Consider the following 18,061-nt stretch of genomic DNA (forward strand, 5'->3'; position numbering starts at 1 on the left):
TAATCGTGTACTGTAGCAGTTACAAGATGGCGAAGCGAGTGTTTTTGAAATGACGTCACTCGAGAAACAAAACGAAAACGATAACAAGCGGAAGAATTTGATTGGCAACAAGGCCACGTGTTGTGGTTGTTGCGTATCATAAAGTGAAGGGTGTAAAAGTGTTACAGAGTCACAGAGTGTATTAATTATATTATGATTGTAACTTAGTGTGACTATGTTAAGTTGAATGAGGGTGTGTGTATGAATGGATAAGTGTGCGCCTATGTGCACATGTGGATGAAACTGAATACATGTTGTACATGGGATACGTTAAGATTTAATTGAGTGAGTGAGTTGGTTTAACGCCGCTTTTAACAGTATTCCAATTATATCACGGCGTGTCAGCTTAATGTGGGAGGAAAGCCCGAAGTGATGCAGGTCTCAGACGTTTACCACTTCGGTGAAACCAACGAGCACGGGTATGGTGCTGACAAACCTAGAAACATAATTTGGGCGAACCGGGATTCGAACCCACAATCATAGCTTTCTGGCGTGGTCCCAAGGGACGCAACTCTGCACAGCGAATCGCGGCGCCTTAGATGACTGGGCCACCCGTGCCCCTCGTTAAGATTTTAAGTTATGGTAGATTTATCAGGCGGACCAATAACACCATTTAGCTAAATATTGCTAAATGACATTATTAAAGGGTTGCCTAAAAACAATGATTTTTTTAAACCTCCGTAGAGGTCAATTTTGAAGGTCAGTATCACTTTGACGGTCAAGTGCTAAATTAATATATAAACAGTTTGTAACGCGTACAGTTCGGTATTACTAGACTGCCAAAAGTAGTCAATTGTAACAACAAATGAATATTACTCATGGCATAAAAGAATATTGTATCTATGTAGCCATGATGCGTTCCAAACACACTTCTGCACTATTACACAGCAGACATAATTCATAATTAACATATCTGTTTTTAATTTCCACTAAAACAGTAAATGCACTATCGTGACACTGAATTTCCTGTCTGGTCCATTACTTGATTTTCTGGTGTGTTTAACGACAACCGTCGCGTGGAAGGCAACATACCAACACTTATTAAATGTGCAGATTGAGTGAGTGGCAGTGGTTACCGGTAGGGCAGGACAGGACATGCTAACCTTTTTAGAGATTTTCATTTATCTATTCAAATTCTTTACACCGCTATTTTGCTGTTAGACATCAGTGGAATCTGTATCTGTGGATAATCGAGGCTACTTGTTCTCTCGCGTCGACGTTTCATAACCTACCGTATTTCCTCTATTAGACGCCTGGCCTCTAATAGAAGCCGGGTCAATTGTTCAGCGCAAAAAATAGACGCCGGGCCTCTAACAGACGCTTGGTCGATCAATTGATACAATTAATTATCCCTTTTGGGGACCTAAATTACATAATACGAACTGCACGGATATCTGGGAATTAAATAAGATTCAACTACGGACTTCGAGAATTGATTGAGATATATCTACGGATATCTACGAACACAAAATATTTCCATTTCGTGACGATTCGGGACATTCGTGGTCATAGAGAAATGGGGGTATTAATAGAAGCCGGGCCTCAAATAGACGCCGGGCCTCTAATTGACACCGGGTCAAGAGCTTGTCCGAAATAAATAGAAGCCCGGGCGTCTAATAGAGGAATACGGTATGAATGATAAATTTACAGTGAACGGTTTAGTAGAATTAGCAGAAGTGAAAGTGGCAATAACAACGAGACCTAACACGAGATTGTTGGCCTCACCGGTTACAGAGAAAATTACAAGATTGAATATACCAAATGCATTCATCATTTGACGATTTTTCATTTCATAGTACTTGTTCTTAAGGTCAGATTTGGGGCGGTCGGGTAGCCTAGTGGTTAAAGCGTTCGCTCGTCACGCCGAAGACCCAGGTTCGATTCCTGACATGGGTACAATGTGTGAAGCCCATTTCTGGTGTCCCCCGCCGTGATATTGCTGGAATATTGCTGGAATATTGCTGAAAGCGGCGTAAAACCACTCACTTAAGGTCAGATTTAGCATATCTGGAAGCAGTTTATACGAATATCAGATATGGTATAATAAACTAAATATTATTACTATACTCAACAACAAATGTTTCTGTGACCCCAATATTTTAGTATATTTTTCAAATGTATGTTGTATGACTATGCAAAGCTGTCGTGCTGATGTAACCCACCTCTATTTATTTGTAACAGCGTATGAAAGGGCACATTGTTCATACTGACATGTAAAATATAAGCCATTTCCACAATCCTCAATTTGTCCAGTTTTTGGTAACCCCTTAACGATTTAAGTCTGGGATCTTCCATACCGACATCACCTAATTGCGCTAAGGAATATGAGTTTCAGAATCAAGTATTAAGATTTATCCCTGTGAGACTCTTTCAAGACATTTGACGGACAAGTACTGGCCATTTGTGTGTTCACTGACGTGTGCAATAGGGTCTGGTTAATGTTGCTGACAGGTATTTTACACATAATATTGCCTCTTATATCTGTAGGGGGCACGGGTGGCCCAGTCGTTTAAGGTCCCGCGATTCGCTGTGCAGAGTTGCGTCCCTTGGATACACCAGAAATCTATGATTGTAGGTTCGATCGAATTCCGGTTCGCCCCGATTATGTTTCTAGGTTTGTTAGCACCATAACCGTGCTCGTTGGTTTCACCGAAGTGGTAACCGTCTGAGACCTGCATCACTCCGGGCTTTTCTCCCACATTAAGCTGACACGCCGTGATATAACTGGAATAGTGTTAAAAGCAGCGTTAAACCCTACTCACTCACTCTTATGTACTCAAGAACCAAAGTTCCTGTGACACCATTATTTTAATGTATTTTTCAAACAAGTAAAGTTTGGTTTTCAATATTGTAGTATATGTATGGAAGTCACAAATAAGAACCTTACAGTTTATAACGAAACATTTTCAAGAGAATAACAAACGTCAAAGAGCAACATTAACTCCACAAAAGTCACAAAAAACGCAACTGCTACAGAAAAGCATGCATTTCATGCAAAAGTTGACTTTTATGCAAGCCCCATGCATTTCACTCCCCGAGAATGGGTATAAAAACCTGTGCGTTAACGGGATTCCATATGCATGTTTAGCATCGTGCTGACAACAACCACTCAGAAAAAGAAAAAAAAAATACGCAATTATTCAATATTACGAAATGCCACGCCTGTCCGAATATGAGCGTCTGCGCGCCATTGGTATGCTTGAAGCAGGATCGAGTCAACAATTTAACGTCCACAGAAACACCAATTGGTGTTAATGGCAACGTTGGCAACAGACGAATGCAGTCAAAGACCATACTCGGAGTGGCGGGCCACGCGTAACCAATAATCGACAAGACAACTGGATTCGAACAACACATCTACGAAATCGATTCCAGCCAGCAACAGTGACTGTAAGAAGCATCCTTGGCCTTCGACAAATATCTTCACAAACCGTACGTCGTCGCCTCAGATGTGCAGGGATTGTCGCCAGAAACCCCGCCAGACGTCCCATTTTGACAGGAAACCACCGTCCGTCTACAGTGGTGCAGACCTGTGGCGATAAGGGGGCACGGGTGGCCCAGTCGTCTAAGGCGCCGCGATTCGCTGTGCAGAGTTGCGTCCCTTAGGCACGCCAGAAACCTATGATTGTCAGCACCATACCCATGCTCGTGGGTTTCATCGTGATAAACGTCTGAGACCTGCATCACTTCGGGCTTTCCTCCCACATTAAGCTGACACGCCGTGATATAACTGGAATACTGTAAAAAGCGGCGTAAAACCCAACTCACTCATTCACTGTGGCGATAAAGCCTCTGACTGATCTGTCAACTACTATCTACTCCCACAAAGGCACCAGCAACAGATCACTCGATCTACCGCTTCAATTATATGCATGCACCAAATGTTTTATTCGGAGAACATTGGTGGTACAGGGGTATAAACCCTGCAGGAGACTTCTTAGTTGTTAACAGAGTGACACTGAGCATTGGCTGTTAAGAGCGAAGAATGACACAGATTTCAAGAAAACCTTGATCCATTTGTATTCTATATGACTCTTGTAAAAGACAAAGGGAACCATGTCGAAATGGACCAACACAGACACATACTGAAACATGTGTGAATTCATAGCATGAGATAAGTTACCAGTCATCTACCTGGGTGTTTTGTTTCTGTCTTAGTATTTTTTAAAGTCGATATGTTCAGATTGTAGGATTATGTATGTATGTTCACTCTATCATATATTTTCACCCATGGTTTAAACTAGGGATTCTTTGAAACCATTCCTCAAGGTGTTTTGTTTATAGATTCTGTTTGACAGCTGTGAAATGTTCATCATACTATGTTTATTTGTGTTATGCCTATCAGGTACTTTCTTAGAGAAATCACTATCTGAAATCAATGTGACAAAACTGTCATTGTAAGAGGGATAAAAGTGTAGCACAAGTTACACAGTTTTACCTCTGATATTTGTAATAGTATTATTTCATCCTTATGTATGAAGAGGAACATAGACCCATGCATTATCCTGTTTGATAAAGTAACTCCAACAGTATCATCATATCTTAAGAAACTTTTATCCAGGTAAGGTAAAGCTAAATGAAAGGGTGGTAACGAATTGAATCGGCTTCATCATGAATGGGAGAAGGAGGAATAGCACATGAAAGTATGTTACAGAAGATTGCTTACCACATGTTTTATCAAAGCTTGACCATGTTAAGAAATCAAAGCTTGAAATTCCTTTCTGAAGAAATAAAAATCAGCCATTAGAAAGGCTAAGTGGATAAGTTGCAAGAACGTTCAGTTGAAACATGAGGTAAAGAAACTTTCATCCAGATTGTTTTGTGTTCTGAACTCTGAAGGAAAATAGTCAGATGCCTGAAATCTTATTTAATCTCTCAGTCACAGATGTATAAGCGAAAGCAAATGCTTGTCACAGAATGTAAGCGTTCTCTTGAATTCCTACAACGATATGATATGGAGGCAAAGGCTGTTCAGGTCAAGGATGCTAATGGCAATTGTGTTTTGATGTATCCCTTGCCGGAGGCACTGTGAAGAAAACTGGAGAAAGTAATGGTGTTCAACAGTCTTTGAAGGAGAGATTGAGTAGATACATTTCTGGTAGAGTGGCATATGACAGAGACAAAATGTAAGGAACCAGGTGTCTTCGGGTCAACAGGGATGGTAGTCTTTAAGGTAGAAGGAAAACATTGATCACTTTTGGTTTCTCTGTCTTAGGCGATGGCTTGTGTAAATCCTGTAAAGGGAACTACCTTTTGGCTATGTTTTATGCCAAGGAAGGGTATGAGATTGTAGCAGAGGCTTTGACAGACATTATCAAGGAAGCTGAAACATTGGATCATCTTACTGTCGAGGGGCAAGTCTTTCATGTACAGTTCTATCTGGGTGTGTGTGTGTGTGGGGGGGGGGGGGGGGTGGGGGGGGGGTGGGGGGGGGGGTGTTGATCTTAAATTCCTCAATATGGTGTCAGGAATATCCCCCTGTGGTTGTTTGTATAGTTGTCACTGGTGCAGATGTCCTGCTAGTAACAGATATGATAAACAAAAGCAATGGTCAGCTTCAGATATACCACAGGGGGCTCGAACTGTTGAGGAGATAGCATCAATGTGAAGGAAAAGATCACAGAACTATAACTGTATACACCCTCCCCTATTCAAGTTTATACCAATAACTAGAAGAACACTCCTGACACTCTAGATTTGTACTTATGCTTATCAGATCAACTGCTGAAGCAATTGATATGTGAGCTAAGGAGCAGAGACAACATTAGAAGGAGCAATGCCACATACAAAAGAGAACAATGTAAAAACATATCAAGGTTTGAAACCTTTGTTCAGTCTTAAAATTGGGTTTCACTTCAGAAATGAGAGAGACTCTGGAAGGTTCACTTTCAGAGATTCCACAGGACCAGAGCACAGGAAAGTTGCTGCTCAGATAGTCCTTGGGGACATGATCCCAGGAACTTGGGTGCATTATGTCAGTCCTCGGTCAAAGGAATATCACAGATAGTGAAATAATGGCATTGGAATGTAGGTGTAAGGCCTGGGTACACACATATGGTGATGTCTGCCAGTGGAAAGATGTGACCCCCTTACATGCACATTCTTGCGTGTCATATTCCAGATATGATAAGACTCCATGGTGACTTAGTGTCCTTCAGCCAACAAGGTTTTGAAAAACTAAATTACTGCACTACAGTTTGGTATTTTCGATCCACATCTCACCAGGATAGAGCTGCATTGAAACAAATAATGCTTAAACAAAACCGTCTCGAGTTATTACAAAATACAGCAGAGCGAAAACCACTGAGGTCAGCAAAATGTTCTCTTTGTCAAAGCAGAGGTCGTAATAGTAAAAGCTGTGAAAATCATAACTCAAATACTGTCTTCTGGACAAGATGTTATGGATCTTTCCCGGCAACACTGAACATAATTGTCTGATTTTTCAAGCTTCTTAACTTGTTTTATTGTGTCAATAATTCTAAGGTGTGGTCTGTAACCAAATTATTAATGATACAATGATTTCATTAGATGAGTACACTGTTTTACAGATTTCTTAAAAGCATTTTTAAATCAAAATGAATATGATTGGCTTTGCAAGAGACGATATGGTATTATCATGTGTGGCTTTTATTTCATTTGCACAATTTGGTTTATTACGATTTGATATTACTGACACCATAGCTGTTAACAGTATATTCAAATGACCAGACAATTCATTGATTATTTTTCTTTCCATTTGACATATTCCTGCAGGGAACTGTGAAATGAAATGTACTTTAGATTGTGGACCGTACATGTGCAAATAACAGGATGTCCTCTTTGTTTGTATTCTTCAGTGAGAGTACACTTTTTAGTTGCTAAGTCCACTGGTTCCCCGAATATATGTGCATCATTAACATACATTTGGTGACTGGTGATTTCACAAAATGTGTGAGCAACAGGGTATGTGTTTGTGGACCTTGTTTGTGACTTCTGAAAACGTTTGTGAGATTATAGGCTGTGGAGGACACCGTTATGAATATGGTACACCATTTTGTGAACTAAGAAATAAATCTTTTTGTTTAAATGATATCATTCTTGTTATTGCCTACTATGTCAATGGTGCATAAAAGGTTTAATTCAAATGTTATGACATTCATGATTAATTTGATAATTGTAAACTGCTCATCATTTTCCTTCTAGGAATAATGGTTGTTTGTTGTTTAACGCCGCAATATTCCAGCTATATGACGGCGGTCTGTAAATAATCGAGTTTGGACCAGACAATCCAGTGAATGACATCATGAGCATCAATCCACGCAATTTGGATACGATGACATGCATCAACCAAGTCAGCGAGCCCGACCACCCAATCCCGTTAGTCGCCTTTTACGACAAGCATAGTCGCCTTTTACGGCAAGTATGGGTTGCTGAAGACCTTTGCTTCATGTAAACTTGCTGGCATAAGAAATTATACACCCATGCATTTTTATTGTTGCTGAAAATAAACCAGTAAGAAATGTTTTCTTCCATGGTAATGTATTCGATATTGGTATCCTAGTTGTGTTTTGGTTGCATTGTTTCGGCGACTGTTTTCAGCCTTGTAACATTTCGAAAACGATTGTAGTCTTTTGGTCAAATCCAATATTCAAGTGTGTGCGTTCCTTTGCCCTACATTTTTTGTTACATATATCTTGGTCGATTTTCTGTTAAAAAATATTTTCACATATACTTTCAAAATTCCTAATGACAACAAATGAGAACGATGTACTTTCCATAAAGAATAGATTCCGATTTGATGCAGTCGTCAAACCAACTGTGTCAATCAGGGGTGGTTATTGGTGATTTGAAACCTTTCATTGACTAATCCAAATCGATAATTTCCTAAAATCATGGTAGAAATCAATATTACTTCGTAATTGCCACTGCTGAATACACAACTGTAATATTATTTCCGTATGCCTAAGGGAACTCATTTATAACAGCGAAGTGTGAAACATGATTCGACAGATGTTTGCTTGTAATTAAATGACATGTTTCTTACAAATGTTTGTCATCCAATAATTCATCCAATATTAGAGTTCTGTCATAATTAATTATTTAAACTAACACTTCTAACAATCATAAATGTATTCCTGAGCTTTCATAAACATTCATACTGTTATTCTATTATTCCATGCATATTATTGCCAAAAATGTAGGGCATAGTTGGAATACTCAAGACATATCTTAAATTCTGATCTATATTGAGTTATGGAAATGGAAATGATAGGATCATATCTGGGGAGTAGACGATCAAATCTGACGGGTTCTATGGTTGATGAGATGTAATGGTGGCGCACTAGGTTGTAAAAGAGGCCGAGATTAAATTCGAAATTTGCATTTTGCAGACATCACTAAAACCGGGTAAAAGCACATCTGTTGGCGTTTCTCTTGGAACTTGCTTTTGATGAGTCAACCAATGTCAACTTGACTCATGTTGTTACAGGGGTGGCCCAGTCGTTAAGGCGCCGCGATTCACTGTGCAGAGTTGCGTCCCTTGGGCACGCCAGAAACCTATGATTGTGGGTTCGAATCCCGGTTCGCCCCGATTATGTTTCTAGGTTTGTCAGCACCATACCCGTGCTCTTGGGTTTCACCGAAGTGGTAAACGTCTGAGACCTGCATCACTTCGGGCTTTCCTCCCACATTAAGATGATACGCCGCGATATAATTGGAATACTGTTAAAAGCGGCGTTAAACCCTACACACTCACTCGTGTTGTTATACTTTTTCATTGAGAGTCGTTGGTGGATTTTGACGTTGACGTACACGTCTGTCAAGCGTGTTCAATTGGGGAAAAAGTTAGGACTGAGTGCTAACCGTGGCATGACATGGATGTATTGCTGTTGGAGGAATTGGGTCAAAATCCTGGTGAGGTGAGGTGAGGTGAAATGGGGTTTAAGCTAGCTAGCTAGCACTATAAATCGGCATCAGTCCGGACTAGTACAAGCAGCCATACACACACATACACGTGCGTGCACGTCGCTATATAAGTGCAATAATCTTGGACGCGACGTTAAACCCAATTTCACGTCACCACCTCGTCATATAAATCAGTTACTTTCATTGCCAGAAATTGGTGCATCTTCCTGTAGTTTGCCCTCAAAACAAAATATCTAGTATCCCCAAATAATGAGTCCAGATTCACACTGGGCTTTTTAGGTTAGGCGAGGACGTGTCTGGAGGCGTCCTAACGAACGCCACACGAACGTCAACATGAAGGCAGCATGATAGATAAGGGTGTGTGTATGTTTTGATATGGGGCGGGGTCACTATGACTGTGAGAACTTCACTGCATATATGAACTCAACTATACAGTATTGAAGGGTCACTAGACAGAACTACCAAGAAAACATACCAGCGCGAATAGTTGTGCCGCGTGTACGACATGTTAGTCCGCGTGTTTTATTTCAAGACGATGATGTTCCTGCAAACGTGCACGTATTGTACACGTCGTAAATGACAAGTTTTAACTCCCAGCAGCAAAACACCAATATCATGCAATCGCCCATCTTCCCGAGGCAAGGGCGTTAACTGAGTATAAAAGTCAAGTTTCCACCCTTGCCTAACTAGGCTGGATTTGCAAAGCTTATGTACCGCTTGTGTCGACAGATATTTTGCAAATCTTTTCATGATTTTAATTAAAGTACTCAAGTGAGTTGATGCACTTTTCGGGGTAATACCTATTTTATTACAACGTAGATCTTGATTATCCGTCAGATCGTCTTGGCTGGGCGCCGCCATTTTGTACTCTGTGAGATGAACCAGTTCATTTACACTTACACGGTAAATGTTCCTGTGATCCGATATTGGTACCTTGTTCGTTTGACCAAAGTGCTCTGGGCTGCCGGTCTATTTTGTTTGAAGGGAATGCAAGGGATATGAGTGCCGGAATCTGACTGGTCAATAGGAGGTACATAGAAGGGACATAAATCGTAATAGCCACTGGAAATTCCAGCCAAGTTGAGCAAGGGTAGAAACCGGACTTTTATTGTCAGTTCACGCCCCTCCCTAGGGAAGATGGCAATCGCCAGCCATGAGTCACGACCCTTTCCCCATTGAGTGAGTGAGATGGTTTTACGCCGCTATCCCAGCAATATCACGGCGGCTTCACACATTGTACCCATGTCGGGAATCGAACCCGGGTCTTCGGCGCAAACGCTTTAACCACTAGGCTACCCGACCGCCCCTTTCCCCATTGAGCACGTCTTGAAAGCAACCTGCTACGTTGGCCGAACTGAGCCAGGCGCTGCAACATTTGGACAATTTATTCGGACCGTGCCACGCCGTATATATACGAATGTTTGACCAATTGTTGAGGCATGACCCATTATTGATCAAGTCATCTCAAACGTTCATCTTTTCATGAATATTTCTATAAAACCAGAGACTTGTACTGATGACTATTTGACCCGATCAAGAACTATTAATGAAACCCTTAAAAACATGACAGCAAACACATGAGTTAGTGTTCATTGTGTTTATCTAGGTAACAAGGAATACAACATATTTCATTAAACAATTGATAGAAATGAGTACAAAACACGTCATAGAAAAGTGACCATGACAGTTGTTTGGTGAGATTGTCAGATAGGGTCATACGGAATGAACATATTTCATTAAAACTGATTTTGGTATATAATTACAATGTTTTGACATTTCAGTTTTTATGAGGTAAATATGCAGAGAAACAAAACGCTAATGATAGAGGGTTGGAACACTTCCACATGGTTTTCCACTATTACAAAGCCTTGTGTCAGCATAGGGCTGACATGAGGTGGAATGTGTCTGGATCTCTCTGTATACAGAGTGGCCCAGTGTCTAAGGCTGTCGCTGTGCTGAGTTGCGTAGAAACCGTTGATCGTGGGTTCGAATCCCGGTTCGTCCTGATTATGGTTAAAGGTTTGACAGCACCATATCCGTGCTTGTGGATTCCACCAAAATGGTAAACTTCCGAGGCCTACATCACTTCGGGCTTTCCTCCCACGTTAAGCTGACACCCCATGTCATAACTGGAATGCTGTTTAAAAGTCGTTAAAACCCAACTCACTTACTCATTCTAAGTCACTATATGGCTGTAATACTCTCTCTCTCTCTCTCTCTCTCTCTCTCTCTCACGCACGCACGCACGCACGCACGCACGCACGCACGCACGCACGCACACACACACACACCTCTACGACCATGCTATTAGAGACCTCTCCCACTAACTAATGCTAATAGTAGTGGCAGTATGAGGACAGTTCCCCTCCATCAGGCCGATGTTCAGTCGTCCAGCTTGAACCACACCTCATTATGGCGTCCGAACAGTTTGAATGGGCTATCGTAACCAGCTGTGAAGTAATATTCTTTCACCAACTTGTTCTTCAAATCAGTCTTCTCCACGTCTTCAGCCAGTTCTCTCCCTTTGCTTATCCAGTCACTCTCCTCAGCAAAACCACTGAAAGGTCTGAAAATAATGACAACATTTGGAATCAGAGAGCTAGCCCCAGAACACATAAAATTGAAACAATCACCGCCATTCCATTCTCACCAACCTCCTACCAGGGCTGAAATTAAGCGACTTGGGGTTTCCAAAAATTCAAGGGTAAGATAATGAAACATTTCTGAAAAGGTATACACATCAACCCTTTAATTTAATTCATTTTTGTATGGATCATCTGAGAATACTGATCCTGTGTCGGATTTTTTACAACTTAAAATACTAAAACTTACAACTAAAATATTTTACATAGGTTTAATTATGCAAATATGAAGCTGTATGTAGAAAATATATATAATAATATATAAATGTATGCAAAAAGACAATATCACCACCTGGACTGATCTACATATAGAAACTTGTTTATTGTTTATTCTGTAAATCTGTGACCACAGGGACATGTGTGGCTATTTAAATCGTGCTTGAGAATTAAAAAAATACCAAAAGCACCATTACGTACCAAAAATAGATGGTTCCTTCCTTGAATTATTTTACTTAACACAATAGATAACTATAATTCAGGGACTATGTGTTATTGTTAGTCTTCGTTATTGGATCGTTTTCATCCGTTGGCGTTATCCTGCCCAGAAACCTACCCATTATATGATCAAAAGAGGCAATCAACACTTTAAAAAAATATATATTATATATGAAACCTGGGGGCACGGGTGGCCCAGTCGTCTGAGGCGCCGCGATTCGCTGTGCAGAGTTGCGTCCCTTGAGCACGCCAGAAACCTATTATTGTGGGTTCGAATCTCGGTTCGCCCCCTTTATGTTTCTAGGTTTGTCAGCACATAACCGTGCTTGTGGGTTTTACTAAAGTGGTAAACGTCTGAGACCTGCATCACTTCGGACTTTCCTGACAGATTAAGCTGGCACGCCGCGATATAACTGGAATACTGTTAACCCAACTCACTCACTCACTCACTATATCCAACCTGTCTTCACACCTGTGGGGAAAATGAGCATGAGAAACATTTACTTTGCCTAACAGACTGTTGCAGTCGCATTATTTCCCAGTAGATTGTAGTGCGACGGCGAGAACTTAGATCTGATTTTAATGAAATTGATTCGTAGTGTTACAGAGTAAAGTACATTTGGGACACAACTGTGAAACACACTTACTTGGCGGCGATTTTGGTCTCTGGACAGTCACTGATGAAGACATCTGGGTTTGTGGGTTTTGGGGGGTCAGCCTGGTGTTCAGAGGGGATGTAGAAGGAGACGGTGAAGGTGCTCTCACAGTTGGGACCCGCCCCCGGCACAACCCGGGTGGCCACTGGCGCCGTCATTTCCACCTTCTGTTCTGGAAATAAAATACGCAAATTAAAGTAAATCTAATATTACATTGCATATCAATGTGACTTGAACTAACAGTTTTGTTTAGAGTGAGTGAGTGAGTTGGGTTTAACGCCGCTTTTAACAATATTCCAGTTATATCGCGGCGTGTCAGCTTAATGTGGGAGGAAAGCCCCAAGTGATGCAGGTCTCAGACGTTTACCACTTCGGTGGAACCCAAGAGCACGGGTATGGTGCTGACAAACCTAGAAACATAATCGGGGCGAACCGGGATTCGAACCCACAATCATAGGTGTCTGGCGTTCCCAAGGGACGCAACTCTGCACAGCGAATCGCGGCGCCTTAGACGACTTGGCCACCCGTGCCCCCAGTTTTGTTTAGATTAACAAGATGGCATAGTACGGATTTTACAAGTCACCATGTTTGCATTATGTCACATATATTTTGTTTCCATGAAAAATGTTAAGCTCACTTACTAGCTTCATTGTCTCCGGTGATGTAATTGAAGAGATTCCTGAAACCTCTACTCGTGCCATCTTTGTATGTCATGGCCATGACCTTGGTGCTCACCCACTTGCAGGCCTCGTAGCGACGCTCCTCGAACCCCTAAACACCACACACAAGAGTTGCCATTCATTCACTTATTCTCAAGATAAAGTACTTCAAAATTTATTTCTTAAGTACTTGCTCGTAGGGGTATTACGGTAAAAAATGCAATCACTTCACACATAATAATAAGGAAGAGCTGTTTTCATAACTCGTTTAACTCATCCACAGACACACAATTTTTTTTTTTAAAAACAGAATAAAATATAAATATATGATTTTTTTCCCCTGCTGCCTTTAATTTTATTAATGAAAGTCGCCTTTTACGGCAAGCATGGGTTGCTGAAGGCCAGATCTTCAAGGGTCTTAATGGTCTGATATATTCCAAATATAGATTTTGTTAATTCACAGATAAATTACAATTCTAGAAAGCATGATCTGAAATTTATGGTGTACATAAATATTATATATCATGTGTGGTGCATATATCATACATCACATAGGTCTCACCTCATGTTTGGCTGCCTCGTTTACACTGTACTTTGGAGTTTCTAACCCTTTTGATGTGAAGGCCGACTTAACTGCTGTGAATATACCACTCATGTTTCTGAAATTAATTGACAAATCTGCAACATTTTTTCTACGAATATGTTACAAATGACGACAGACACTACAAGAGCAATGGTTGCTACCTTGATCAAGTGGATACAGTATCTGCATAGAGAGCAGAACGTTGGTATCTCAGTGGACTAGCCTATAAAACCAAATCTCACTTATCAAACAAATGAGGAGAGGTGAGGTGCAATGGGGATTAACGCTGCGTTCAAGATTATTGCACTTATATAGCGACTTCCAGCAATATCACGGCGGGGGACACCAGAAATGGGCATCACACATTTTACCCATGTCGGGAATCGAACCCGGGTTTTCGGCATGAAGAGCGAACGCTTTAACCACTAGGCTACCGCATCGCCCCTATCCCTTTGTCAAAGGGCGTAAGTTTCGGCCCTCGGTAATGACGAGCACCAGGTAGAGAGACAAGAAGTACCATCTTTTAACGCCTGTACCTTTTTTTTCATCTCCAAAGAGAATCGAAAAATATATAAAGTGACAAATTCCATATATAAATCTCTATAATGTGTATGAATTCAGTGTTTTCATGTCAACAACTCTTACCTTAATATTAGTTTGATCTGGCAATAATGGCGCCACACCCGAATAATACTAATGGTCAATGTTCCCTGCTGTCCGCTCGAAGGATAGCTCGGATCTGTTGCCAGAAATCTAGCTGGACAGGTTATATCGCCGGGCTTATACAACTGACCTACCTGGGTCACGTGTCACGAATGTAAACAGTGATGAAATGTTCGTTTTACAATTTTAGAGTTGACGTGTATGCATCGGATTTGATTTCAATACAATGAAGAAGTTTCCAGAAATTTCCGTAACTTGTTAAATAGTTTGGCAACACACAAACTTCTCGGTATGTAATATTTATAGAGCTTATCATAATCTTATGTCAGTTTTCATATCATCCTCCATATCAACCCGAGAACCCCCTATACGAGGGTCGAGGGCTGATATATCACTGGTCCTACATGTGATAATTATGAAAACTGCCTTATGATAACCTTTTCATCACATACTATAACATCAAATTGTATCACATTTTCACCCCGTTTGGAAGACAGCCGAGCAGACGACGAACTAAGGGACGTAACTCCAATTTCTTAACACGTGGGCTGATATAGATCGCCCATTCAAAATGCATTGGCAAGTGATATGACCGTCTCTATTTTCCCTCGTATCATCGACAGGTATATAAATACGTAGACCACAGATGTCCATACATGAATATTGCCATATCCCAACATATCCGATACACGGAAATCTAGTCTCCATGTGCCCTGGTCACGCATGCTTGTCACTTTGTCATGCCTGTAGTGTATAAATCTCCGCAGATAAAATATATCCAATATATTATATTTCACTAATGAATAACCACCAATTTATCATATCTAACAGGGATAAAACGACAATTATTGAATGTGTATGACACCCAACAGCTGACCGTCACACTACGGCCAATAAATATAATAACTTGCACCTACGTCGCACATAAATTAAATTATTGAACTCGGACCCACGAGACCCAATGCGCTTAGTACTAACGGAATAGATCTACATAATTACTTACAGTTGATTCTTGGTGTTTAAAAATGTTGTAGTTCTCAAACGGTACATAACAGACGTGGAACTGACAGTCACAAATCACGCGAGTTATGTAAACTGCCAACTTTTATTCTGACCTCGTAAGCTCAGCAGTCGATATCAAAACAAACACAAGAGATCCTTGTAAACTACAATTCTTGGTATTCGTGCAGTATTTGACGGTAATCCACCTAAACTTCATGTAAGAAGCAAATATCATGCATACGTCTTCTTGTGCAGTTAGCCCGGACACGTGAGGCAAAACGCGCCGGCCTCTATGAGGCCCTTTATGGGTTACGTGAAGCTTTAGGCGTGTTCAGTCTCAATTAAACTGATGCTGTTGGATCTACGACAGAACAAATTTTGTAAACGAAAGCTGAAGCGGTACGCCGAAACCACAAAATGTCACTCTGTGTGAATTTAATATTACAAAGAAAAACAATTAAAAACGGTAACTTTTTAAGACAAAATATCCATTTTCGTTGTCAAATGTCTACTTTAAGACAACACTAATATATATGATCACCAAACTAATTCATATCATTAAGATAACTGTGTTTCAGTATAGCATCGAATGTGTTTGTTTATTTGTTTGTTGTTTAATGCCTCAATCAGCAATATTACAGCTATATGACGGCGGTCTCTAAAAATCAAATCTGGACCAGACAATCCAGTGATTGACATAATGAGCATCGATCTACGAATAATATGACATGCACGCCAGTCAGGAAAGGAATGAAAAGTACGGCTAGTCTTACAACATTGACTCAATATTTGCAGCAACAGCGTGTGGATTATGGACGTTGAAACATGGGACCATCTACAAAGATTCAAGAATGACCAACTGCAAGCAATTGCTCGCTCATTTGTATCCTCAGCATTACTATCAGCAAGTATGTTTGCTTTCTTCCAGTTTCTACTGTTACACAGCAGGCAGCTCAGGACTCCAGGCACCCCGTGGGACTCAAGAGAACTCAGGCACCCTAGGCACCCCAGGGAACTCAGGCACCCCAGGAAAACATCTGTTGACAAGTTGGCTGTGCACATGCTTTGCAAATCCTGCAATCGACCGAAATCTGCATGACTGTTTACGAACCGGAATTCGATATCGATGCGCGAATTGTGATTTGACTATTGCACAGACTCGTTAGTCCAGCCAAAGTATAACTCCATAATACCTGCCTATTTCGGCAAGGGTTGAAACTGGCCTTTTATAGTCAGTTAACTCTCTTTCCTCGGGAAGATGGCTTTACATGTACATAAACCTTGACTTTATAAGTGAAGCATTATAACTGCAATAGGCTGGCATCTTACATTTGGTGTGTGGCAGCTTGTCGAGGCAGAGCTCGTCTAGCTCCGTTAGGAGAACCGCTCACGTACAAAGATCATTGAAAACAATACAGTGCGAGATTTCTCATAGCAAAAGCTTCCAACACATATTAAGCACAGTTAATAGGCATAAACCTTTCCCTAACAGCCAACAAACACCCACTGATTACTAAGCGTTGTTTTATTGTCAGGGTTATAGCTGGTTATTGTAGTCATATAGTGACAAGGACAAGGACAAGGCAAGGATATAATCTCCCTGACGAAACAATGTATGTTTTAGAGTCAGTAACAGACATGTTTATTGGAAAACATTCGTTTAAGCCACCTCGAGTTTCAGTCCAGGTATGCTACACAATATGCATAACAAGTTTACTGTGTCTGTGTAAATGTAGGAGCAGTCGGGTAGCCTAGTGGTTAAAGCGTTCACTCTTCACGCCGAAGACCTGGGTTCGATTCCCGACATGGGTACAATGTGTGAAGCCCATTTCTGGTGTCCCCCGCTGTGATATTGCTGGAATGTTGCTAAAAGCGGCGTAAAACCATACTCACTCACTCACTGTGTATATGTGCATGAGTACACACATAGATGTCAACTCTCACATCCTTTATAGAGTATGGTGTCTGGGAACACTAACATCTCTACAAGATCTCACCCACAGAGGAAGACTTTAGCTCCGCCCTATACAAACCTGGGTGAATACTACGAGAGCCCTAGATCTACAGACTTTAGTACAACCACCTCAGCCAAGCTGTCTAAGGCACTAAAATTCCCTTGCAGAGTTGCAACCCTTGGGCACGCCAGGAACCCATGATTGTGGGTTCAAATCCCGGTTTGCCCCAGTTATGTTTCTAGGTTTGTCAACACCATACACATGCTCGGGGTTTCACAAAAGTGGTAAACGTCTGAGGCTTTCTTCCCACATTAAGCTGTCACACAGTGATATAACTGGAATACTATTCAAAGTGATGTAATTTAATCTGGTTATAACACAGTTAGGCAAAATAGATTTTCATGAAATTTCCTACAGAACCAGAGACACTGAGGACTGATATTTGTCCTGATCAAGAACTGTCTTATGTAATCCTTAACACCCAATAGAAAACATGATAACAAACAAATGAGTTTCTGTTCAT

At 40.9% G+C, this 18,061-nt stretch overlaps 1 protein-coding gene across 2 annotated transcripts; it reads right to left on the minus strand.

Moving 5' to 3' along the window:
• Positions 1-10,551: 10,551 nt before the first annotated feature.
• On the minus strand, positions 10,552-15,830 carry LOC139445478 (heme-binding protein 2-like). 2 transcript variants are annotated; one of them, XM_071226620.1, is made up of 5 exons: positions 15,585-15,830; positions 13,898-13,994; positions 13,318-13,447; positions 12,668-12,848; positions 10,552-11,509 (listed from the first exon to the last, which is right to left on the minus strand). In XM_071226620.1, exons 1-5 carry the CDS (start codon positions 15,629-15,631, stop codon positions 11,326-11,328), a joined length of 639 nt encoding a protein of 212 aa, XP_071082721.1. In that variant the 5' UTR covers positions 15,632-15,830; the 3' UTR covers positions 10,552-11,325. The 2 variants fall into 2 exon arrangements, with proteins under 2 accessions (XP_071082721.1, XP_071082722.1); XM_071226621.1 differs by lacking the exon at positions 15,585-15,830 and adding an exon at positions 14,564-14,949.
• Positions 15,831-18,061: the final 2,231 nt, after the last annotated feature.

Source organism: Haliotis cracherodii, unplaced genomic scaffold (assembly GCF_022045235.1).
Source record: "Haliotis cracherodii isolate W230 unplaced genomic scaffold, xgHalCrac1.p SCAF_6, whole genome shotgun sequence".
Taxonomy (NCBI): domain Eukaryota; kingdom Metazoa; phylum Mollusca; class Gastropoda; order Lepetellida; family Haliotidae; genus Haliotis; species Haliotis cracherodii.